General features: G+C 60.9%; 3 protein-coding genes across 3 annotated transcripts in view; all 3 read left to right on the plus strand.

The window, feature by feature from the left end:
• Window positions 1-310: 310 nt before the first annotated feature.
• On the plus strand, window positions 311-2,705 carry SUOX (sulfite oxidase). Its single transcript, XM_027908393.1, has 3 exons — window positions 311-321; window positions 800-843; window positions 1,071-2,705. The coding sequence occupies exons 1-3, from the start codon at window positions 311-313 to the stop codon at window positions 2,699-2,701; spliced, it is 1,686 nt and encodes a 561-aa protein (XP_027764194.1). The 3' UTR covers window positions 2,702-2,705.
• The window catches only part of RPS26 (ribosomal protein S26), a 26,447-nt gene continuing 2,522 nt past the window's right edge, over window positions 1,086-25,010 (plus strand). The window contains exons 1-2 of the mRNA XM_027908389.1: window positions 1,086-1,104; window positions 17,279-17,281. Of these exons, the coding sequence (XP_027764190.1) occupies window positions 17,279-17,281 (3 nt within the window). The 5' untranslated portion in view covers window positions 1,086-1,104. The remainder of the gene's footprint in view (window positions 1,105-17,278; window positions 17,282-25,010) is intronic.
• IKZF4 (IKAROS family zinc finger 4) lies at window positions 3,908-23,655 on the plus strand. The gene is made up of 9 exons (XM_027908385.1): window positions 3,908-3,955; window positions 9,049-9,103; window positions 11,613-11,744; window positions 13,198-13,302; window positions 16,866-17,126; window positions 17,704-17,871; window positions 20,601-20,750; window positions 21,710-21,841; window positions 22,134-23,655. The coding sequence occupies exons 2-9, from the start codon at window positions 9,064-9,066 to the stop codon at window positions 22,847-22,849; spliced, it is 1,704 nt and encodes a 567-aa protein (XP_027764186.1). The 5' UTR covers window positions 3,908-3,955; window positions 9,049-9,063; the 3' UTR covers window positions 22,850-23,655.

Genomic DNA, 25,010 nt, shown 5'->3' on the forward strand with positions numbered 1-25,010 from the left:
GCTGTCGGAGCAGCCCCCCAGGGACCCTCTGGCTGCCATTCTGGTGCTCCCAGTGCCTCATGTCATGGCCTGGGAGCCCCCCGAGTGGGTGACACGTATTTAACAAGGGCTGGGGACCCCGACCCCCTTCCCGCCATCTTCTAGCCCAGACCCTGGACCAAATGGGGGACACTGCAACTTCTCTCACTCATTTTTTTTTTTTTTCCTCCTGCTTTTTCTCTTATTGTTGTTATTATTTTTGCTTTGGGAAAGCTCCTCCATCGCAGTGAAATAACAATCGTGGTAACAGAACTCGGCCGCTGATTTACCGATGTATTTAATGTAAGTAAAACCAAACCGAACAACAAAAACAGAAGGAAAACGAAAAAAACAAGAACTTTGTGTGCTCAGGGCGGGGTTTAGGGGCGGGGGGGGTGACTTGGACGACGCAGCCACCGGCTGTTGGCACGGGGCAGGAGCCGGAGCCATCCGGTGCCAACAGCCGGTGTGAGATCGCGGCTCTGCCCTGATAACGTTTATCAGAGCTCCCAGCTGGGTGGCGGCCGCCGGGGCTTTGCTCCCTCACCTCTCCGGGACAACCGGGACCGGCACCGGGACAGCGCTGTCCGGTGAGACCCGAACGCGTGGCCGCTTTAAGCCCCCAAGTACTGGGACCGCTGTTGCCCCTTTAAGCCCGGGCTGGTGGGGCCCACTCTCCGGTGAGGCCACGCCCACGCGGCCCCCGCTAAGATAAATAGAGGGGGGCGTGATCGGGAGGGTTCACCCCCTTGAGACCACGCCCCTCGCCCCCCTCTTAAAGCGGCAGCGCCGCTGGGACGTCGCGGGACCGGAACCGTTACGCAGGTGGGCGGCGGGGGCGACCGGGATACGGCCGGGACCGGGCGGGGGCTGGGGAGGGGGGAGCACCGGGACCGGCATGGGGCGGGGGGAAAAAACTAGGAGTGGGACCGGGCTGGGGTCGGCGGGGGGAGAGAAGAGGGTTTGTCACACGCAGAGGTCCCCGATTCCTGCTTCCCCCGGGAGCGTCACGGGGTCCGCTTCCCGGTAACGGCGTCCGGTGACCGTTCCAGCCGCCCTGTGTTTCTCTCCCGCTCAGGAGCCGCCGCGATGCTGCTGCTCCGGGCCGTCGTGGGGCGCAGGTAAGAGTCGCCCGCCCCGTCGGGGCTCCCCGGTGCCCGCCGGGGCCCGGTGTNGCTCCTGGGTTGGGGGAGAGCCTGGGGGAAGGGTCCCCGGGAGCAGCATCCCCCCTAACAAGGCCAAGGTCCCGCAGAGCGCCCAGGCGGCCAAGGCCACCCCGGCCCCCCGGTACCCCGTGTACACACGGGAGGAGGTGAGGCGGCACCGCAGCCCCGGGGACCGCGTGTGGGTGACCCACGGCACCGAGGTCTTTGATGTCACCGACTTTGTGGAGCTGCACCCAGGGGGGGCTGACAAGGTGCTGCTGGCGGCCGGGGGGGCCCTGGAGCCCTTCTGGGCCCTCTATGCCGTGCACAGCCAGCCCCACGTGCTGGAGCTGCTGCGGGAGTACAAGGTGGGCGAGCTGAGCCCCGAGGAGGCCCCGCCGAGCCCCGACGCCGCCCAGGACCCCTTCGCCGGTGACCCCCCCCGGCACCCGGGGCTGCGCATCAACAGCCTGAAGCCGTTCAACGCGGAGCCGCCGGCGGAGCTCCTGGCCGAGCGCTTCCTGACGCCCAACGAGCTCTTCTTCACCCGCAACCACCTGCCCGTGCCCGCCGTGGACCCCGGCTCGTACCGGCTGCGGGTGGAGGGCCCAGGGGGCCGCACGCTGTCGCTGTCGCTGCCGGAGCTGCGGAGCCGCTTCCCGAAGCACGAGGTGACGGCCACGCTGCAGTGCGCCGGGAACCGCCGCGCCGAGATGAGCCGCGTGCGCCCCGTCAAGGGGCTGCCGTGGGACATCGGGGCCATCAGCACCGCGCGCTGGGGCGGCGCCCGCCTGCGGGACGTGCTGCTCCACGCCGGCTTCGGCGAGCGCCGCGACGGCGAGTGGCACGTCTGCTTCGAGGGGCTCGACGAGGACGTGGGGGGGACTCCCTACGGAGCCTCCATCCCCTACGGACGCGCCGTCAGCCCCGAGGCCGACGTGCTCCTGGCCTACGAGATGAACGGCGAGGAGCTGCCGCGCGACCACGGCTTCCCCGTGCGCGTGGTGGTGCCCGGCGTGGTGGGCGCCCGCAGCGTCAAGTGGCTGCGGCGCGTGGCCGTGAGCCCGGCCGAGAGCCCCAGCCACTGGCAGCAGAACGACTACAAGGGCTTCTGCCCGTCGGTGGACTGGGACACGGTGGATTTCCGGACGGCGCCGGCCATCCAGGAGCTGCCGGTGCAGTCGGCCATCACGCAGCCGCGGCCGGGCGCGGCGGTGCCGCCGGGCGAGCTGGCGGTCAAGGGCTACGCGTGGAGCGGGGGCGGGCGCCAGGTGGTGCGGGTGGACGTGTCGCTGGACGGCGGGCGCACGTGGCGGGCGGCCGAGCTGGCGGGGGAGCGGCCGGTGCCGGGCCGGGCCTGGGCCTGGGTGCTGTGGGAGCTGCGGGCGCCCGTGGCGGCGGGCGCGGAGCTGGAGATCGTGTGCAAGGCCGTGGACGCCAGTTACAACGTGCAGCCCGACACCGTGGCGCCCATCTGGAACCTGCGCGGGGTCCTGAGCAACGCCTGGCACCGCGTCCGCGTCAGCGTCACCCGCTGAGCGCCCAATGCGTGGCTCGAAGGTCGGTGGCTTTTATGGCCCCCGACGTGTGAAAGTGGCTCCATAAAGATTTGGGAAGTTTTATGGACTGGGCTGTTTGCTGGGGCGGTGAGGGCACAGCGGGATGGGAAGGGGTGGGAAGGTGGGTCTGAGGACTCCACAGAGACCCCCTGGACCCCTCGGAGCAGCTGCCAAAGGACCCCCCTGTGCACAGGTGACCTCGGGACCCCATGGGACCCTCTGAATGGGTGGGAGCCCTTGATCCAGTGGGACCCTCTGACCCCACGGGACCCCCTGACCCAAAGGACCCCTTGTTCCTATGGGGCACTGTGGCCTTATAGGACCCTGTGACCCTATGGTACCACCTGACTGTGTAGGAACCCCTGACCCTACAGAGCCCTGTGACCCTGTATAACCTCTGACCTTAAATAACCCCATGATCCTATGGGACCCCTTGATCCTACAGGACACCGGGACCTCATGGTAACCCCTGATCTTAAATAGCCCCCTCACCCAAGGGACCCTGTGACCTTATAGGACCCCATGAACACTATGGGACCCCCTGACCTTAGGGCCCTGTGACCCTGTGTAACCCCCTGACCCTAAATAATCCCCGACCCCATGGGACAACCAACCCTAAATAACCCCTGACCCCACGGGACTCCAAACCCTAAATAACCCCCAACACTAAATAACCCCTGACCCCAAGGGCCCCCCTGCCCTGGGGACCACCCGGTACCTCCCAGCCCGTCCGTGCCGTGTCGGCCATCTCGGTATTGATCACCCTTGTGCTCGGTATTGATCACCAGCTATTGGCTATTGGTCCTCCGTAACTGAGCATCAATATCGACCCTTGGTTACCGACCACAGGCTGTCAGTTCCCGGTTCTTGATCACCGGCAATCAGCCCTCACTGATCCCTCATCGGCCATCGATCGTTGGTTACCGATCACCGGCTATCGGCCCCCGCTGATCGATCACCGGCCATCGATCCTCGCTCATCCCTCCCCGACCCCGCGCCTTCCTCATCGATGCTCTCGGCGCTCGGTTGGGCCCCCGCGCCTGCCCCCCCCGCATCCCCGCTCGATGCGCTCGGCGCTCGGCGGCGCGGGCTGGCGGGGCCGGAAGTGGCTCGGGGGGGGGGCCCGGGGCCTCCTCAGGTGGAGCCGCCGCCGCCGCCGCTCCCGGACCCCCCTGAGCCCCCCAGGGCCGGGCCGGGCCGGGGGGGCCTCCCGAGCCCGCCCCCACCCCGCCGGTGAGAACGGGACGGGGCTGGGGGCGGGGGGGCTGGGTTGGGGGGCGGGGGGCTCTTTGGGGGGGTGGGTTGGGGGCGCGGTGTCTGTCTGTCCGCAGGGCTGTGTCGGGGGGGACTGATTTGGGGAGGGGTCCGTGTTCCCCCCCCTCCGGCGAGTGTCAGGAGTGTCGGGGGAGGGGGCTGTTTTTGGGGTCCGTGTCCCCCCGGGGGGTGTCAGGGGTCTGTTTGGGGGGGGCTGGTTCGGGGGGGTCGGGGGCTGAGCGGGGTCTGTGCCGAAGGGGGGCCGGGAGAGGGGGTAACAGGGAGGATTTGGGGACTGTGACACCCCTGAGGGGGGCGGCTGCGCCCCGAAATCCCCCCTGAGCCCCCCACGTTTTGAGGGGGTTGTCCCTCCCTCAAACACCCCCATTTGTGGGGTGAGACCCCCCGCGGGACCCCCCCCGGAGCGATCCATGGAGAGGTATTTGTGGGAATACCTCTCGTGCCCTGGGGAGGGGGTCCCGCCCTGCCCTGGGGGTAGCGGAGCCCCCACCGCAATTCCTGGGCTTTTCCTGCTCCGTCTCCTGGATCGTTCCCCGCCGTTTCCCTCCCTCCCTTCTGCCCCCATTTTTTGGGAGATGGGATTTTGGGCGCGGGGGGAGGCTCATAGGAGGGTCTGGGGGTTTGGGGGAGCCCTTGTTGCCCCCCCTGGACGCTCATGCCCGGGGGGCTCCGGGGCTGCTTTTCCCGGGCAAAGTTTTCCCCTCCAGCCCGGGGAAATTCCAGCCCGGGAATGCCGGAGTCTCCTCCCTGTCCCTGGCACGGGAGGCTGGGATTTGACCCCCCTTCCCCCCTTCCTGATCCCCCCAGGCAGGGGAGATTCCAGAGAGGCTCCGGAATCCACCGGGATGGGCAGCACGTGGCTCCAGATGGAATAATCCCCCCCCATCCCGGTCCTCCCGACCCTGTTCCCGTTGGGACCCTCCCACTGTGCCGACCCCCACAGTATTCCACGTCCATTCCAACCCTCGCCCGAAGCTCCGGGGGGATTCCCGGAGGAGGCTCCTGGGAAAGCTCCGGGGAATTCCCAGGGGAAGCTCCTGGGAAAGCTCCTGAGGCAAAACCTCTTTGCCATGGCACCCTCTGGATCCTTGGAGGGGGTGGGGGGGTGCCCTGGGGTCTCGCCGGGAAGGCCGACCCACGTCCCGGCAGAGCCAGGAAAAGCGATCTTTAGCCTTGGCTTGGGCTTTTGCTTCCAAGGACTCCGGGAAACCTGAGCCCAGGGAGCCCCGGGGACAGAGCCAGTGGCTCCCGATCCCGGGGAATGGCGATCCCGGGGGAATGGCGGGGTTATCCCGGGGCACACGGACTGGGTGGGAGCGAGGAGGGAGCTCCCAGCAGGGCCCAGTTCTGGGCTCCCAGTGGATCAGCTCCAGTTCAAACCCCGGCGGAGCAGCCGGGAGCGAGGCCGGAGCTCTGTCCTGTCTGTCTGTCTGTCCTGGAGCTTCTCCCCCCTCCCTGGCTCCCCTGGAATGGTTTTCCAGCCCCCCCGGGGTGATTTACTGCGTGGTGCCCCCGGGGCTGGATCCCACACAAAGGCACGGGGAGAAAACACCCCCCCGGGTTGGCTGGGAATCCGAACTTCCCTGGAGCTGCGGGATGCTGGGAGTGTGCTGAAAGTGAGGAATTTCGAGTTGTTCCCCGTTTTGGGATGGTTTCTCCGGGAAGGGCTGATGTCCGGCCAGAGCTGCTCCGGCGGGGAGGAGCTTCTCCAAACAGGGAGTATTAGGGAAAAATAACATCCCTGCTCCCATGGGAAGCAGAGCCTGGAGTCCCCGCCCGCAGCTGGGCCCCGTGGCCACCCCCGGGCTGGGATTTGTCTGGAATTTCATTCCCTGCTGTAGCCACAAAAAGGGTGGAATTCGCGGCCGTTGTTTGCCTGGTTCCAGGAAAAAGGCCCTGGGAATGTGGGGGATTTGTGGGAGAGGATCCCAGCCCGTAACCAGGGTCAGGGAGGGCTGGGCTTGGACTGGGGGATCGTGGAGATCTTTCCCAGCCGAAAGAGTTCTGGGATTCCTCGTCAGGCCTGTCCTGGGGTTTAGGGCTCTGTGGGGAGGCCGAGCCGTGGGACAGACCGGGAGGGGTCTGGGGGGGCTCTGCCCCATCCCTAAAACAGCGACCTCGGAATTCCCCAGGGCCCCTTTCCTGGGAATGGCAGAGGGGACCGTCCCCCTGTATCCACTGTTCCCTTTTATTTGGTAAAATACCTCAAAATGTGGGAACAATGGGAGCTGTTTGATCATGGGCAGAACCTCTCCCAGCACTTTGTGTTCCCTTTTCAAGGCTCTTCCCTGCTCCGGCACAGCCGCTTCCTTGGCATTTCTCTGGGAATGCTGGTGGGATGGGGCTTTCCATGGGCTCCGGAACGTTTCCACTGACACAACCTTTGGGGTTTTGGAGCAGCAAAGGTGGAAAAAACGTCCTCAATGTCGGAAAATAAACTGCAGCTGAACGGAAGCAGGGCTTGGGAAGGGAAACAGGGAATTTCGAGTGGTTACTGGTTCCTACCCGAGGGGGCTTGGAGGTGTTTGTCCCAAAAACCTCTTCCTGGTGCTTCCAGAGGCAGGATGAGCTGCCTGGCAGCGGATCAGCACAGAGACAGGAGCCAGACCTCGGCACTGACAGCGCTGGGGTGGTGTCTGGGAGGTGTTCCGTGAGGAATTCCACTGCTCCCGAGGGGTCTTCCTGGCCCAGAGGGTCCGACCTGCCCCAGGACCTTCTGGGAAGGAATCCCTGTGGCAGAGGAACGGCTCAGACCGAGGGGATTTGCTGTTCCAGGCTGGTTCTGTGTGAGTTGGCGAGAGCCGAGCAGTTCCCTCCGTGGTGCCAGGGTTGAGATTCCACCCAGATCAGCAGATTCCCTGCTGGGGTGGGACTGGGGGGTCTGGAGGTGTCTGGAGGTGGGAATTGTCCCCGTGCTGAGCGTTTGGAGTCATTTCGTGGCACTTTGGGTACAGTGGGAACAATAAAGAGGATCCAGGTGGGGGATCCTTGGATTTAAGAGGCTTTTCCCAGTTCTAGGACGGTCACGGCTGGGATGGGGGGGATTAAATGGGGCTGCTCTGGAGGACTTTTCTGTTTCCTTGAGTCGTTGCCACCTGGGGAAAAGTCCTGATTTCCGTGGGAAGGAGAGCGCTGCTCTAATTGTGTCGCGCTCCCGCCTCCAATTCCCGGGGCAATCCCGCCTGCCAGCGGGGAGGGAAGTTTGGAGACGGGGCCGTGCGTGTCCCCGGAGCGGGTCAGACCCCCCGGGAGAGGGTGGATTGGTGCTCCAGGGGGTTTGGGAAGGGAGCTCCGAGCCCAGGCCGTGTCCTTGGAAGCGGCCCCGTTATCCTGGGGCTGTGTCGGGTGTTTGTCCGTCCGTCCGTCCGCGCAGCTTCTCGTGCTGCTTGTCTCAGTCCAAAGGGCTCGGAGGGCAAGCAACTGGCAGGGCCATTTCCCAGCTGAGGCTGGGTGTTGCTACAGGGCTGGGGAGAACTTTGGGAATTTGCAGCTTTTAGTTCCAGTTCCTGCTTGGGAGGCCTCAGACTCAGCCAAAATCAGGGAAAATGACTGTGGAATTAAGAGCTCCTGATGTTTTCTTCTGGGTTCTCTTAAAATAACAAGGAGTGAGGAATCCACCACTCCCTGCCCATTATCCCATTGGCATTGATGGGGTGGCATGAGTAGGAATTAAAGAACCAGCTCCTCCAATTGATTTCCCTCAAATTACTCATCCAGTAATTAATTCCTGGCTCTCGCTCCTCGTTGTCCACGGACTGGGGTCCTGCTTGTTCCCTGGTATCCCTGGGAAGCGGAGGCAGTGGTGCCAGCATTTCCCATGCCGTGCTCACCCCTCAGACCTCAGACAATTGGCCTTTATGTTTTTTTATTAGAAATTCCTGTTTTCAGGGATTTCTGAGGAGCCCAGGAGGGAAAAGACTTTCCAAATGAAATCCCTCCTCATTACGGTGCTGCTGTTCCCATCGTGCCGAGCCCACGGATCCCCCAGCACGGCTGAAAAGCCAAATTACGGCTTCCATGGAAATAAAGCTGCAGGATGCGTTTTCAGACCACAATTCCTGCACAACCCCGCGCTGGGGAGGGAGATTCCAGCCCAAATTGTTGTCAGCTCGTGGAGTGAATGGATGCTGTGGGGCGGGAAGGGGAATTCCGGAGTGCTTGGCTCTCTTTTTGCTGCCTGGAATTGTCTTCAGCTCTGGGATTGTGCTTGACCCCGGGATGTCCTTGACCCTGGGATGGCCCTCAGCCCTGGGATTGTCCTGGCCTTGGGATTGTCCTCAGCCCCAGGGATGTCCTGAGCCCCAGGTGCCCCCTGCACCTCGGTGACACAGATGCCAGGGTGGGAACAGCGCCAGTGTTGTGACACCGGCCCGTGTTGTCCTTATTTTGTGCAGCCCCTATAACTAATTAACTAATCCCTCCCTAACTGGAACTGCCTCGAGTTCCCGTGGTGCCCGTGGCACTCAAGGACACGAGGCACCTCTTTAGCAGCTCTGGGAATGTGCAGCCCAGACTCCTTGGGCTTGGCCCCTTCAGGAGCAGTTGAATGTTAAAATTTTGGGTTCGGAAGGGAACGACTGATTTGTGTTGGCTCAGGAAGCTCTGTGGGATGGAGGGACCCCCTGATGGGGCTGCTGCAGCTCAACTTTCCTTATCAAGGAGACAGTTAATCTCCCAAATTGTCCCTGGTTTAATTGTTCTCCACAGCAAATGCTCCGTTCCTGACCCAGCCAACAGCCAATTAGAGCAACTGCACACAGCACAGCTCCTGTCTCCAAAACTGGGCTCATTTGGGGTTTTAACAGCTGGGAATCGATAAATAAAAGCCATTTGAGCATCTGAAACCTTGGGTATCTCTGTGGGGTGCCAGGAAACACAGGACATGGCCGATTTTCCTTGGAGTTCAGGGTTGGCCCTTGTGAGGCTGCATGCAGGGTGTTGGTGTTCTCTCCTTGCCCAAAATCTCGATTCTTTTCATGGATAAAATGAAGGGGAGACACCCGAGCAGCTTCCAGAGGCTGATCCTGACTGGGCTCTGCTTTCTCTTCCAGCCAGAGCCCTCAAAGATGGATATAGAAGACTGTAACGGGCGAGCCTACATACCTGGTAGGTCCAAGCTTGATTTTTCCTGGCTGGTTAGGGTTGGGTTCAGATGCTCAGCACCCTCCTCCTGCCCTGTGCTCCGTGGCTTTGCCCCAGGCTGTTCCATCACACACTGAGGAGCAGTGCTGGGAACATTGTTGGGAACACCCATTCTGAGAAGGGTTAATTCCCACAGGGTAATAGGATTCCCAGCTCTGAGGTGGAGCCTGGGAAGTTCTTCTTGCAGTTTGTGTCCTTGTGCCTTCACCTGGTGGGTGCTGGTAGGGGACATTGCCAGGCTTTGTGTTAAACGGAAAGGAAAACGAGGACTCTGTGCTGGGGGTCACAGCCCAGCTCCAGAGGGGATCCCAGAGGATGCAGGGGATTTAGATAGTCCTACAGAAACGTGGGATGGGCAGTGGGTGAAAGCTGGTTGGGTGGGATTTGTCCTTATCTCCAGGGAACTGGTGTTTGCAGAGTGAGAACTCCTCAGCTTGTCGATCTTTGCTCGGGATTAGAGTGAGAGCTGGTGGAGATTTACAGGTGGCACAGCCAGAGGAAACTTTCACAGCGAAGTTCCGGCCCTGGAGAGGCAGGAATCTGTGTGGGAGCTGGGACGTGCCAGGGTGAACGGCACGGAGGGGATGGAGCTCGGGAGCTGGAGGTGTTGGGAGGAGGATGGAGACCTTTTCTCCCTCAGCACAGTCTGAATCCTTCCTGGATTCCAGCTTTTGGGGCCTAGGTTTGAACAGCTTCTGGAGCTGAGAGGGAAGGGGAGCAGTTCAAGCTCCTGTTTGTCAAGAGTGAAGGACCGAAAATCTGGGAACTCCGTGAGTGAGAAATTTCCGTCTCCTTGTATCCTTCACAGGAAAACAAGACAGTTCTGAGCCAGCTCTGGTGGAGATGGAGTTATCACAGAGGGGGTGGGAGCTCGGGGGAGGTGGGGAAGGGGCCTCTACACATTCCTCAGGCTCTAAATGCTGTGGATACTCATCCCAAAAAAAGGCTTTGCTGTGCTTTGTGTCATTCCTGCCTATGGGAGCTGAGCCCTTTGGCCCGTCCCGGCTCCATCCTGCTCCGGGCTCAGGTCCCTGTCCCGAGCTGAGGACCCCCAGGCAGGCAGGAGGGGATCAGGTCCCTGTCCCACCACAATTTCCTGAGGAATTTTGCCCTGCCTTGCTCTATCCTCTCCCATCAGAGGCTGTTGGAAGGCGAGGGATGTTTCCAGGGCACCCCTCCCAGCTCCACTCCCCAGAACAGCCCAGATCCCCTCCATTTCCCCCCTTTTTTCGGGAGCTGTCACCTGAGAGCAGGATAACCTGTCCCAGCTCCGTGGATAACCAGGGTAACTGGGCTCCAGGCTCCAGAGCCGTCTCTTTCCTGACATTCAGGTTTCCATTTTTCTTTTTTTAGAACTGCTGAAACGTGACCCCAAAATTTCCCGAAATCCCAAGTCTGAGCAGTTTTCCGAGAGGGAAATTTCTGAGGGACCATGGGAACGAGGCGCTGGCTGCTCCCAGGGGTGGGATTGCAACCCCTGCTCCCAGGGGTGGGATTGCAACCCCTGCTCCCAGGGGTGGGAGTGCAGCCTGCCCGTATTCTGGGCTCCGAGCCATCCCCGGGGGTCCTGGTGCCGGACCCACTGCTGCACAAAGGGAAAAATCCCGTCCCTGTGTGTGTGGGATTTTCCAGAGGGGGCTCCTGGCAGGGGTCCCTGACAGTGATCCCGCCTCAGGAAGCTCCGCCCTGGCCTGATCCCGATTTTGGGGCGGGCTGGGCACCAAGGATCAGCTCAGTGATGTTTCCAGTCAGGAGGAGCCTGGGGATCCTTTGGGATCAGCAGGATCCTTAGGGATCCAGAGGATGAAGCTGGCTGGCAGAGGAGCTGAGCTCGGAGCTGACGCCGGGTCCTGCCTTTGTGCTTGCGGGGACTGAGGAGAAATTTCCTTTTTTAACTCCTTAGTGTTTAATTCCATTGGAATCTGGAGGTTTTAACCTTTCTCCAGCCGCTGGGATCAGGGAGGAAGGTGCAGTAGGTCCTTCCTGCTCTCAGCATCCTCTGGATGCTTTGCCAGCAGCCCAAACCTCCTCCTCAGGGATAAACCCGGGGCCGGGAGGGGCTTTGTTTGTGGGGTGGGGAGTGCACGCCACAGGAAGCTCCTCAAAAATTCCTCACGGCTCCAGCACGAAGCCATTCAAGGTGTGTGTGGGGAAGGAGCAAAGGGACACTTTTTGAGCTCTGGGTCCACATCAGCCCCCTTGGCTCCCTCCCCGGGGCTGCGGATCGAGCGGCGATGCCGGAGGGTCAGAGCCCATCCCTGGCTGTGGCTGAGCTGGGAGGGGAAAACATTTCTCCCTCTGCTCATTCCGATCCTGGGGATCCTGTGCATGGTGGCTGAGCCCCCTCCCGCGTCCCCTGCCCACCTCCCCGTCCCCCCCCTCTGCCTCCTTCCCCCGTGCCCTCCGCAGCCCCGGTTCCCGCTCGCCCGGTGCCTCCTGACTGTAAAATGACGGACGTTTCCCTCGCTTCCAGGAATCTGCTCTTCCTGGAAGGTGAGTGGCTGCGTGCGCCCTGCCAGCGACGCAGACATGCACACGCAGCCCGGAATCCAGCGCTGTTTCCAAGGAGTTGGATGTGATAACACTCCAGGGTATCTCCAGCAAGGTACAATAAATGCGCCTCGAACGGGAGCGAGGGGCGGGAGGATCCGGAAATAACTCGGGCACGGCTCCGCTCGCTCTGTGTGTGTGGAGAAGGGATGCAGGGGCTGTGCTGGGCTCCGGGGGGCTCCGGGGGGCTGGGATTCCCTGTGCCAGCAGGAGGAGGGGGGGGAAGGACCTGGCCCCCCTGAGTGCAGGTCGGAACGAGGTGGGCTCAGGGCGCAGCTCTGAGACCCTGCAAGAGGGTCCGTCCTGCCCCACTCAGAGTGGGTTTGGCCCCAGGATGTGCCCTGAACTGACTCTGGAGAGGGATTTAAGGGGGTCTGGAATTCCCTGTGCCAGCAGGGAGGAGATGGGGGGAAAGGCCTGACCTCCCCTCTGAGCGTGGATTGGAGCGAGGTGGGCTCTGGACACAGCACCGAGACCCTACAAGAGGGTTGGTCTCACCCCCACACAGGGGGATTTGGGCTCAGGATGTGTCTGCAGAGCAGCCAGAGATCCCGAGCAGCTCCGGGAAGGGATTTAGGGGTGCTGGAATGCAGGGACTCATTGGCTCCAGGAAGGGATTTAGAGGTACTGGAATGCAGGGACTCATTCCCTCTGGGCATCATCAACCTCAGGCTCAGAGTCACTGGCAGCAGCTCTCTGGAGCATGGGGAGGGGAGAGGGAAGGGTGCTCCAAGTCTCTCCCACTGCCATCCCAGGAGGGAAGGAACCTTTAAATCCCGCCCCTGGGAGCTGAGGCCGCTGCTGGGTGTCCCGGGCTCTCCAGGGACACTTCCCAGGAGCGATTCCCATGCTCAGCGAGGCCGATGAGCTCAGCCTCCCAACAGTCACCAGACAATGGGACAAGCTGGGCTCGGGGAACACGGAGAGGAGAGTTTTCCAGCTGCCAGTGTTTAGAAATAACATTCCCAGCTGTGCTCAGGGAGCTGCTGCACTTTCCATCATGAAACTGCCGTTCCCGCAGCATCGCCCGGCTCCGGGGCTGCCGGGGGGGCTCCAGGGATTGCTGGGATTGCCGGAACAGACACTTGGTAGCCCCCGAAGGGGAAAAAGCGAGGGGATCCATGGACAGCTGTGTCAGGGAATTCGTGTGCTGGTGTGAGCGGGGAAGGGCCCATGTCCAAGTGGGGAGGGATCGGCTTCCCAGGGATGTGAGTGTCTGCTCGGGAATTGTCGTGGAGGGGGATCCCAGTGCCTGGTGAAGGGACAGGTCCTGGGGGTTGGTGCTTGGGAGGGGGGTGGTCTGGTCCCCCCTCGGATGGACACCTTGGCTCTGCCGTCGGCTCCGGGCTGTGGGGCTGGAGGGCTGGAATCCGAAATGCACCCAGCCTAATACCATGGGAGTAAATTCCTGCCCTCCAGCCCCTTCCCAAAGCCGAGGGGCCGGGCAGGGGGCTCAGCGGGGGGATTCCCACCGGCCACTGCTCACTCCTGTTTCCCTCCTCCCAAAGGCAGTGGGGATTCCTCGCTGGAGAAGGAGTTCACCTCGGCGATCGTGGGCCCCGCGGTGAGCACCCCCAACAGCCAGCACTCGTCCCCGAGCCGCTCCCTCAGCGGTGAGTATCCTGACCCGGCTGTTCCCGGTCCCTGCGCTCCGCCAGCAATTTTGACTTCCCGCTGTGACAGATTTCGCTCCGAGTCTGACTCTTTGTTTTCCAAGCGGAGGGGATAAACCCGGCTTTGGGCTCTGCTTGGAGCAGCTGCCTGGTCCCTGATCCCAGTCTCAGATCCCGGGCACTGATCCCAGGAACTGGCTGCTGCTGAGCTGGTTTTTTTTTTTTTTTTGTGGAAAAACCGATGTTGAGGGGTGGAAAAACCTCAGCCGGGGGTGGAGGATTCAGAGTCTTTCCTTGTGCTCCTGAGTTCCATCTGCACAAGAAGTGTGTTCCGTACTGTCGGGGATCGGCTCCGAGGGGCTGTGGAGCTGTGGGTTTCCTTGGAATGAGTTGTATTTTATATCCATCGGGATGGCAGTGTGGGAAACCAGGAGTTTCCTCTTGTGTGGGAGCCGGGGCGGGTCGGAGCAGCTCACAGAGCAGAACTTGGCCTCAGTGGGAATGAGGCTGTTGGGAAGTTATTTGTGTCACTGCCGTGGATTCAGAGAGGCCCTGGGATCCTTTGGATACACTGGGAATGCCACGGGGTGCTGGAACCAGCCCCCAGATGGGCTGTTGTGTCCCTGTCCAAGTGCCATGAGCTGAGCTGGTGACCCGACGGGGATCCAGAAATGGGATTAGTGTGGGGAGTGAAATTCTCCATCTCCTTCCCTACTCACTCTGGAATTCTCTGCTTTTCAGTAAAAATGAACAAAACTGCTGTTTGGGTTCTGTGTAGGAGCCCCCCCCTCTGGCGGGTCCCGTCTCCATCCCTCACACTCCCATTGCTCCCTCTGCCTTGCTCTCCTGGTATTCACAATCCAACAGTTGCTCCAGCTCTGGATGAACCCAGCCAGCCCCAAAACACCTGGCCCAGCTCTGATCTTTCCTCTCTCCCACTCCCAGCTGTCACTGCACATCACTTTTCCCTGGCAGAGGAACTCCCCGTCACTTATCCGGTGAGGTCGTGGCATTTGATGGTTGTTTTTCCTGAGCCAGGATAAAATAAACCCCAAGCACCACAATTTCAGGAGGATAATGCTCGGAATTAGCTCTGTTGCCATTTCTTACTCTTATTATTACTCGTTATTTATCTTACACTTGTGCTGTGGAGCATGTGGAAGCTCCTCGCAGAGATGAGGTCTTGGCGTTCCAAGGGGTAACGCGGCCCTTTTGCTCGCTGGGAAGCCAGAGGAATATTGAACACGTGGAAAATCCTGATCTCTTCCCCTTTAACAGCAGGACACGGGTGATGGCATTGCCTCTGATCTGACTTGACTTCACAGCTGGTTCATCCGGCGAGCGCCGTGCCCAGAGGAGCAGGAATATTATATAACCTGTTCTGCCGGCAGAGGCTTCTCCTGGACCCCACGTCGGATCTGAAAGGAGAATTACAGAACAATACTTGGCCTCTCTTCTGTACCCAGGAAAAAATTAGTCCCCGGGGGAATGGGCGAGGAGAAAAAAAAAAAAACCAAACAACAAAACCCAACCACAAACGTCAACTCGTCCCGGCAGCTCCGGCGCGGAGCGAGGAGCTTTTCACTCCGTGTTTGCGCACGGAGGCGGCTCCTGGTGCTCGCAGGGGAGCGTGGTGGCACCGGATAAAGTCCTGTTCCCCCCCGGGAATGCTCCAGCCACAGCCTCCTCCCATCCAGGGGCTCAGCACGCGGCCTGGAAGTGCCTGGGGGCACCAGGACCGGGGGGCGCGTTGCCCAGAGCCCCCCGGGGAAGCAGCATTGTCTGTGCTGTGAGGATCCAGGGAGGGAAGGAACCAGAGCCAGAATTCCTGGGCTCTTCACCCGGCAATAAACCTCAGGCAGTCTCGGATGAATCACTTCCATGCTGCTGCTCCTCGGTAATCCCCACTTGCAGGGCTGTACCTGGCTCCGGGGAAGAGCCCGAGTGCCGAGGGCGGGGGGCTGGCCTGGCTCCTCGGGGGTCCCACGGCACCGGGACCATCCTGCCGCACCATCTCCACTCTCCGGTGTTTGCACGCCCGCCTTGCCCGGTAAGCGACCCAGGGAAGGGTCTTCCCTGCCCCTGCCAATGCCAGAGTTTATCCAGACCCGCCCCAGCTTTTAAAGGAACCCCTGGATGGTTCCGTACCCGGGATGTTCCCGAGGTTTTCTCGAGTCCCCTCAGACGGTCCCGTGGGTGTCCCTGGGCTGTGGGTGAGAATCCACACTCTCACGAAGAGCTGGACCCCTCCAGGGGACACGTCAGCTCCAGATTTGGGATCCACTGGGAATTCTGTGGTTGTGCTCCGTCTCTCCGTTCTCCACGAGGCAGCTCGGACTCCGCCAGCTCCTGCCCTCCGGGAAGCCCCCTCTCCTTGGGAAGCCCCCTCTCCTTGAGCAGGCAACGCTCTGTCCCTCTAGCCCGGCGGTTCCCCTCTCCAGGGACTGGGAAGAGCCTCCTGCTTTAGAAGGAACCAATAAGAATCTGATCCTTAGAGGAATTCTGGAAATATTTAGCTGAAGCCTTGGGCTCAGTGCTTGTGGGTGACCTGGATTCCACTCTGCTCCATCATCCTCCTCCTCCAGCCTGCCAGGACCAGCACCACGGGAGCAGGTCGCTGGTGCCGCCGGCTGAAAAGCCTCCCCAGGGAATTCCCTCCTGCTCCCAGCTGCTGGTGTTGGCTTAAAACGGGAGGAAACTTCCCATTCTGATCATTTTGAGCCCGGATCTCCAGCCCGGTGTCTTTTCCCGAGGGTGTCTCAGCGGTTCTCCCTCAGGCAGGGGGTGCAGCTACATGGAGAGGTGGGACAACCACTTGGGTACCTGGCTGAGGGAAGAAGTGTGTGGGATCAGGGTGGACAAGTTCACTGGGAAGGAGGAGAGGGAGAGTTTCTCCCTGTCCTTCCCATCCCAGCTCCCTGGCAGCGCGGAGGGAGTGGGCTGGGGAGTGTTTGATTTGTGGCATTCCTCAGATCATTAGAGCAGTCGGGAATGTAGGTCAGGACTGGTGCGTCCCCTCCATCCTGGTGCTGCAGGAGGAGGGAAAGGTGGTGGTGGGGAGGGAAATCCAGGGGCTCTGCTGCAGTGGGGAGACCCCCCCGTGCTGCCCCTCCAGTGTCTGGAGGCAGGTTTTGGGTGTTCCCAGGCAGCACCTCCTGCTCCACTCCTTTTTCCTGACACTGGATGCCAAAGGTCAAGCTGTCAGTGAAGCCATGGCTGTCCTGGTGAGCCCGGGTTTCCTCACTGCCCAAGGAACTCATGCTCAGCTTCTTCTTCTGGAGCCTTTCTGGATTCCAGGACTTGCTATTTGGTGTCTTTGCTTGCCCTTGAATCCAGGGAGTTACATATCTTTTCCCTTGGGACGAGGAGTGAAGACCTCCAGGTGTAAAGACCTTGGATCCCTGTGTGGAATCTGTTCCCGAGGGGCCAGGGAGACACAGACTGATCACAAATAAATCACCGAGCCTGTCAGTGTTTCTTTCAGGAGTAATTCCCACCTGAACTCTGGGAATTCTGGGAGTTTTCCCCTGCCCTGACCCGTGCTGTCCCCTCTCCCTCCTCAGCCAACTCCATCAAGGTGGAGATGTACAGCGATGAGGAGTCCAGCCGGCTGATGTCGCAGGACGAGCGGATGCTGGAGAAGGAGGACAGCGTCATCGTGGAGGACTCGCTCTCGGAGCCCCTGGGCTACTGCGACGGGGCGGGCCCAGAGCCGCACTCTCCCGGGGGAATCCGCCTTCCCAACGGGAAGCTGAAGTGCGACATCTGCGGCATGGTTTGCATCGGCCCCAACGTGCTCATGGTGCACAAGCGCAGCCACACCGGTGAGGTTTGGGGCAGGGGGGGGCTCCAGGGGCCTGGGGGGGTGGGCTGGTGGCCACAAAAGCCGTGGGAGAGGGCTGGCAGGTCCAGGTGCTGACCCCACAGATTGAATTGTGGAATCCCATGAGGGTTTGAGTTGGGATGGACCTTAGAGATGGTCTCATTGCACCCTCTGCCACGGGCAGGCACACCTTCTGCTAAACTGGGTTGCTGCAAGCCCCGTCCAGCCTGGCCTTGGACACTTCCAGGGATGGGGCATCCTCTGGGAAATCCATTCCAGTGCCTCACCACCCTCACAGGGAGGAATTTCTTCCCAATATCCCACCTAACCCTCCTCTCTTTCACTGAGAGTGGTGGCCAGAAGGTGAGGGAAAGTGCAGGAAAGTGCCTGTGGCTGTTCTTTCCTCGTCCCTGTCCCCACTCCAGCAGCAGATCCATCCCTCCCCGGGTTGGGGCCACATCTGGATCACTTTGGTGGCTGACCCAGTGCTTTCCAACATGTGGACACCTGGGGAAGCTCCCGCTCTGCGGGGCTGTTGACTCTCAGCAGGAGTTTCACCCGCTGCTCTGGTTTTTCAGGAGAAAGGCCCTTCCACTGCAACCAGTGCGGAGCCTCCTTCACCCAGAAGGGAAACCTCCTGCGCCACATCAAGCTGCACTCGGGCGAGAAGCCCTTCAAATGTCCCTTCTGCAACTACGCCTGTCGCCGGCGGGACGCGCTCACCGGCCACCTCCGCACGCATTCCGGTGGGTCCCGAGGGCCAGGGGGGTGGGCTGGGGGCGGGAGCCAGGGAGAGAACACGGGAGGAGGATGCAAACCCAGGGATTTGGGCTGGAGAACCATTGAGGTTGGAAAGGACCTCCGAGACCGTCGAGTCCACCCTGTGCCCAATGCCCACCTTGTCCCCCAGCCCCGAGCACTGAGTGTCACGTCCAGGCCTTCCTTGGGCACCTCTGGGGATGGGAACCCCACCACCTCCCTGGAAGGTTCACAATCATCAGCCCTGAGCTCCCAAACAAACTTGCTCTCTCTCGGGCCGGTGTGGAGCTGAAGGCAGAGGACGTGTCAGAGTCAGGAACTTGCTGACCAGAGAGGTGCCCACAGGGCCGGTCCAGTTTCTTCCAGCTGATAAATGTTTTAATGATTTTATTGAGTTAAGACAGGTCCCACCCGTGGGTGTGGTGGAAACCAGCGCCAGGGGGTTGGTTCGTGTCATGTTTTGACATTGTCCTTTTTAAAGAGGACATTTGAGCTGCGGTTTCCACCTCCAGTTCCATGATGTAAGAGCTGGTGGGGCCGTGGAGGGGAGGGCAGGACGCTGTCTGGCACTATTTTCCCTGGATTTGGGCACCACTGGGGCCTTACAGCGCTCTCAGGTGTTTGGACACCTGCAGCTCCAGGATCTTTAGAGACTGCGTGGAAATGAGTGTCAGGGGCTTCCTCGGAGGAAGGAACCTGTCCCTGAAGAACCTGTAGGCATCAGGAGCCCCCAGACCTGCTCCATCCATGGGAGTTCATCCCCGGGTGTTCCCACTGCCAAGGGACAAAGCTACTTCTTTTGGTCCTTTGGAGTCCTTCAGTCAGGAGACACGGAAATGGGACAAACCCTCACATCATATCAAACAAAAATTAGGCTTTATGGGAGCTAATTACTAAGAAAATCCTTGATTTCAGAGGCGCTGCCCTGGCGGGTGGAAGCGGAGGGGGTTTGGTTCTCCCTCCCCACCCAGAGGCCTGAGCGTTCCCTGCGTCCCCACGAGGGACACCCGCCTTTCATCTCCACGGATGTGCTGCCCAAAAAAGTGAGGGATTAACATCCAGATCAAACGGGCTGCAATGCTCCGAAATAGATCAGAGGCTGCAGCCCCCAGCCGGCACTCCCCCGAGACCCCCGCCCTCCCTCCCGTCCCGTCCCCTCAGCCTGGGGCTGTCTGCCTGTGCAGGGCCACAAGAAAATTCTGCAGGGGCCCAGATTCTGGGGCTTAGGGTCAGCTCTGCGCTCTGTGAAGAACTTTTGGGTGAAGAACCTCAGGGATCCTAAACAGACCCACGGGAAGCATCTTGATGGCTTTGGGTGACAGATGGACTGATGGCCTCATCCCAGAGTCCTCTGGGGGTGGGATCCTGACGATTCTGTTTGTCATGGAAATCCATTCCAGCGCCTACCACCCCCACAGGGAAGAATTTCTTCCCTACATCCCACCTACCCCTGCCCTCTGTCAGTGGGAAGCCATTCCCTCCCTTGTCCTGCTGCTCCACGCTCTTTTATTATCCCTAGGAAATGCCTCTGGGGTATCCATGGGGAGTCCTCTGGTGTGGAAAACCAACCCCAATCCCATCAGGGGAGCTTGGGGAAGCACACTTGTTTTGGAGTAACAAATCTGAGCCATTTGAGGGAATGTTTAAACTTTAAAAGCTCCTCGAATGATAGGGATTAATGAGAATAATGGAATTTGGAGTCGAGTCGCTCGCATCCGAATTGCTGGCTTTGAGGAATCGACTCCTGGGGCACATTTTTGTGCTGGTGCTTGGAGGCCGGGGCCCTCCTCGCCTCCCTTGGGATGGAGGAAACCCGTGTTCAGCTGCCCTGAGACAATGCTGGTGCCCAGGGCGGGATTTGCACTTGTCATCAGTTCCTCTGGATTGATTTCCAACCCGGAGCTCCAGTGGGGAAATCCAGGGCTGCTCCTGGACTCCCAGATCCCCCAGGCCAGGGCAGTGTGTGGCCATTGGGGTCCCCCTGCCCAACGTGGGGGTTTGGGACAGGATCTGGCTCCTGGGGGGGTGCTGATCCCACTTTCCACGCGGATCCAGGTGTTGGAGGGTGAGTGTGGATTCACCGACAGCCCCAGCACGTGGCTTTAAAAAATCCCTTTAAAGGTTAAACCACAAGCTGCCCAAAACAACCCCCAAATAGCCCATAAATCTGACAGGAACAGCACATCCCTCCCTCCCTGAGCTCTGTGCTCTGCCCTGGGGTGTCCAGCTTTTTCGGGGAGGTGACATCCCGTGGGACTGATGGCTCTGGGGGTGAGGGTCCCTGCCTTGCTGGGTTGCTCCCTGATGACCAGTTCCTTTTCTCCCTCACTGACCTATTCCTGTTCTTTTTCTCCCCCACTGACCAGTTTCTGATGCTTTTTCCCCCCCAGTGACCAATTCCTGCCAATTTTCTCCCCATTGACCGGCTCCTGCTGCTTTTCTCCCCCACTGACCAATCCCTGCCAGTTTTCTCCCCCACTGATCGATTTTTGCCTTTTTTCTCCCCTGTCAATCGATTCCCACGGCTCTTCCCCCCGCCTTGACCAGCTCCTCCCGTTTTTCCCCCCCATTCAGCAATTCCCGTTGCTTTTCTCCCGTCTGACCCGATTCCTGCTGCTTTCCTCCCCACCGTGAGTCGCATCCAGCCCCTCCCCGGTCCCTCCAGCGAGGGCACCATCCCCGTGCTCACATCCGGGCTCTTCTTTTCCTCATCCAGTCTCCTCCCCCACCGTCGGCAAACCCTACAAGTGCAACTACTGCGGCCGGAGCTACAAACAGCAGAGCACGTTGGAGGAGCACAAGGAGCGCTGCCACAGTTACCTCCAGAGCCTCAATCCCGAGCCACAGGCGCTGCCCGGCCAGCAAGGTCAGTGCCAGGGGGGTCCCGGAGCCCCAGCGCCCCCCTGGATCCGGGGAGGCTGTGAGGGGTCTCCTGGCAGGGTGGGAAATGGGAGTGTGGGGTCAGTTCCCAGCCCCCAGCTGACGCGGTTGGGTTTTGGGGACGGGGTTGAGTTTTGGGGAGGTCTTTCCCAAGGAAAGGGGGTGCTGTGGGGGGGGAGTAGTGCCCCCAGCGGGCTCCGTGCCCCCGATTGGGGCGGAAGGTGCGATGAGCCTGTGCTGGGCGATGCCACGAACCTGCCAGTGCAGTGTGACCTCCCGGACTCTTCCCCGGCTTCCTCTGGATCCCAAAGCCCCGAACCCAAACACTCCCCAGCCCCTATTTCCAGTGCAAGAACTACCAGGAGTGTTTTCCCTAAGCTGTGGTGCCATCAGCTGGGATTTACCCCTGCGGGCCAGTGTCCCAGCAGGCACGTGTGGCTCGGGAGCTCCTCGGGAGTTGCAGGCGTGCAGAATTCCCTGGCAAAGAGCCAGAACTGGGGCCTTTCCGGCTCCTCAGCCTCCTGGAGTCGGACACGGAGCCTCTGGAGCTCACAGGGAGGTTCCCAGTGCTCAGGGCCAGGTTCCCCGGGGATGTGGGAGCTGCCCTCGCCCGCAGAGCGCGGGGTCTGTCTCGCCGGGGTCGGGAACCGGCAGGAGAACTCGAGGGCACTTCGATCCGTTGAAGCAGCTCCTCTTCCCAAAGTGGCAGGAGCGGGCCCGGCTGGACGGAGGAGGGATGCGGACCGGCTGCCGGCGCTCCCCTGCGACCGACCACCGACGGGGTAAGCTCAGGGTCCGGCAGCCGGTCCGTAGGTCCGTCCCAGCTGGCAGAGGGCAGGAGCGGCGTGTCCGGAGCGCTGCCCGCGGCGTCTCCGGCCTGGGTGGCAGCGTGCCTGTCCCGTCCCGCCTCGCCGGCTGATCCGGGCTTCTCCCTTCTCTCCCCAGGTGAGGAGATGCGGGACCTGGAGATCGTGCCCGACTCCCTGCTCCACCCCTCGGCCGAGCGGCCGACCTTCATCGACCGCCTGACCAACAGCTTCACCAAACGGAAACGCTCCACGCCGCAGAAATTCGTGGGTAAGGGGACGTGCTCCCGCCGGGAACGGGGAGCCCCCAGACACCAGCCCTGTCAGGCGCCCCCCGGGAGCTGAGACCCACTCCTTGGGCTGTGGGGGGGTCTGCTCAGGGCCTCCGCTCTGGGATGGGATCGGTGTCGGACACAGTGCTGGGAAGGGAAAGGAAGGGATGTGAGGGGGTGTGGGTGGTCATCCCAACACCAAACCTGCCTGTCCCAACACTCTAATATGGGGGAGGGGGAGTGTATCCCAAATACAACCCCGCCCGTTCCGACGCCGCTCTCCTCCCGCAGGGGAGAAGCAGATGCGCTTTGCCCTCTCCGAGCTCCCCTTCGACGTGAACTCCAGCTTCGAGAAGGACGTGGAGGTGGTCTCAGCCCACCACCCCCTCGACGCCTCCTACGGCGGCCCCCTGTCCCTGCTGGGGGGGGAGCACCTGCGCTCGCTCCGCCTGCCCCCCACAAACTGCATCTCTGAGGTCACCCCCGTCATCAGCTCCGTCTACACGCAGATCCAGGCGCTGCCGGCACGGCTGGAGCTGCCGGGGGGCCGGGAGGCGGCCGAGGGCCACGAGGAGGTGCCCGACGGGGTGTCGGTGGTGTTCCGGGCCCGGGAGCCCAGCGGGTCTCCCTCCAACGGCTGCCAGGACTCCACGGACACGGAGAGCATCCACGAGGAGCGGAGCTCGCAGCTGGCGCCCGGGAGCAGCCGGCACAGCCCAGCCTATGCCAAAGAGGAGCCCAAGGGGCCGGAGGGACCCCCGGGCACCCGGTGCACCCCCAGCTCCGCCAAAGAATCCCTGCGGGTGCTCAACGAGGACGGAGAGCAGCTCCGGGCCTTCAAGTGCGAGCACTGCCGGATCCTCTTCCTGGACCACGTCATGTTCACCATCCACATGGGCTGCCACGGCTTCAGAGACCCTTTCGAGTGCAACATCTGTGGCTACCACAGCCAGGACCGGTACGAGTTCTCCTCCCACATCGTGCGGGGCGAGCACAAAATCGGCTGAACCCCCTCCGGGCCCCCCCCCACGCCCAGCCCACCCCCCTCCTCCATTCTCCCCCCTGTCTCTAGCGCAGCCCCTCCATCCCTAGGGCATGGAACTGTTGGTTTTTCTTTTATACTCCTTTGCACTGACTTTGGCTACAAAAAGTATTTAAAAAAAAATTTTTTTCAATAATTAAAAAAAAAAAAAACACAAAAACAAACCACAAACCAACCGGCCCCGCCGAGGGGGAGCCCTTAATCTGCCTTTTTATAAACGGAGTTATTTAAATATTGAATATTAATGGACTTTTTTGTGCTCTCCCCCCACCTCCCAAGCCTCTCTCCATTATTTATTAAGCTTTTGAGTTTCCCTTTTTATAACTGTCGGGTTTTTTACCCAAAGAAAGTCTCACTTGAGCTTTTGAGACTGTTCCCCCCTGTCCTGCCCCGTCGGCTCCTCTCTGAGCCCATTCCTTGGTGCGAGCCCAGCATTGCCCGTCCCCATCCCCGGGCAAACTGAACCTCAAATTAGGTGCTAAACCCCCACGGGACCCCCCCAGTCCCAGCCTGACCCTCCCCAGCCCGGCGGGAGCCGCTGCATCCCGAGCTTTGTCTGGGAAACCCCTGGAGTGGGATGTGGGGACTCCCAGGCACCTTCCCAGCTCCCCTCTCGTGGAGTTCGGAGCCCCCTGACCCCACGTGGGGGCAATGGGGGTCCATGTCCTCCAAAAAAAGAAGGATGAGCATCCGGAGGCAGATCCATCCTGTTCCTGGGGTCTCCTCCTTCTCCTCTTCCTCGGCACAGGCCGGAATCTGCTGCAGGGCAGGACCCCCCCGGGGGACCCCAGATCCGGCAGGATCCCCCCGGTGGACCCCAGGTCCGGCCCCCCCTCGCTCCCCCCAGCACTCCCGGGGGTCAGTGGGGTCTCCGTGCTCTCCTGGTGCTCCAGTTCCTGCTTGGAGCAGCCGGAAGCCGGAGCTTCCCCGGACCCCCAGGTTTGGGACCGATGCCCCCAGCACATCCCTCTTCCCCCTGGGATGATCCCAGGGGAATTGCCGGGATCCAGGCGGATTCCAGGGGTGAATTCCATTCCCGATTAGGGGTTCCCAGTCCCATGGCTGGGGGTCTGGATGGGAGAAGGGGCCCCTCTGGGATGGGAGAAGGGATTCGGCAGGGCCAGGGCAGCAGCGAGAACCAAAAATCCCAGGCTCAGCCCCCGCCCCTCAGAGCTGGGGGACCCCCAACCGCAGCCCCCCTGCCCATGGGGACCCCCGGCTGCAGCCCCCCTCCCCTTGGTGCTGAGAGCCCCCCAGCCCATCCCCCCGGCCCAGGATGCATAAAAGGCCCCTCGGGGCACCCCCGAGGGCGAAACCAAAGCTGTTCCTTTGTACGGACACGCACACACCTCAGCGGCGGCCGCGCCCGCTGCCCCTCCCGCCTCTCTTTGGGAGATTATCCCATTTTTGGGGATTTTATCCCTCCTTTTCCCCCTCCTTTTTGCTCTCCGTGACGGCCTCTGGTGGCGAGGGGAGGTGGGGGACGGCTGAAGGAGGGGGGGTCACCCCATTCCCAGCCGCCCGTAACGGGGTGCCCACGGCACCCCTCTCACCCCCCAGCGCCCAAACCAACCCAAAAAAGGGGTTTTTTAATCCAAATCGAAGCTCTGCCGTTTCCAGCCCCTCTTGGGTTGGTCGGTTGTGTTTTTTTTTCCCCCCTTTCCGTTTTCTTTTTTTTCCCTGTCGGAGTCTGAAACGAAACTGTAGGAATTTTGTAAAACCTCCAGGTCGCTTTATCCCTGTAAATATCTATTTTTTAATCCGATGGATGAAGAACAAACGAGGATGTGCAATACCCCGCCTCCCCCCCCGGAGTTTTTTGGTTGTCTCTCGTTAATGGATTCGCTGTTGTCTTTGCTTTGCCCTTTTTTGTGAGGTTTTGACTCGCTTTTGGACACCCCCTGTCCCCCACCCCCCTCCGTCTCCCCGCCCCCAGGAGCTTTTGTATCTGTAAAATATTGTAATTAATGATTTGTGTAACGAGATCTACTGTAAGTTTTGTACTGTACTGGCTGAGGGTCTGTTATAAATAAACCGGAGTAATTTAATGCCCCCCCCGGTTCCCTGATGTGGGGGGGTCGGGGGGGACCCCACAGGGGTTTGGGTGCTCAAAGGACACTGGGGAC

This window comes from Empidonax traillii, unplaced genomic scaffold (assembly GCF_003031625.1).
Source record: "Empidonax traillii isolate 1590-97213 ecotype Southwest subspecies unplaced genomic scaffold, ASM303162v1 scaffold1692:size73552, whole genome shotgun sequence".
In the NCBI taxonomy this organism is placed as follows: Eukaryota; Metazoa; Chordata; class Aves; order Passeriformes; family Tyrannidae; genus Empidonax; species Empidonax traillii.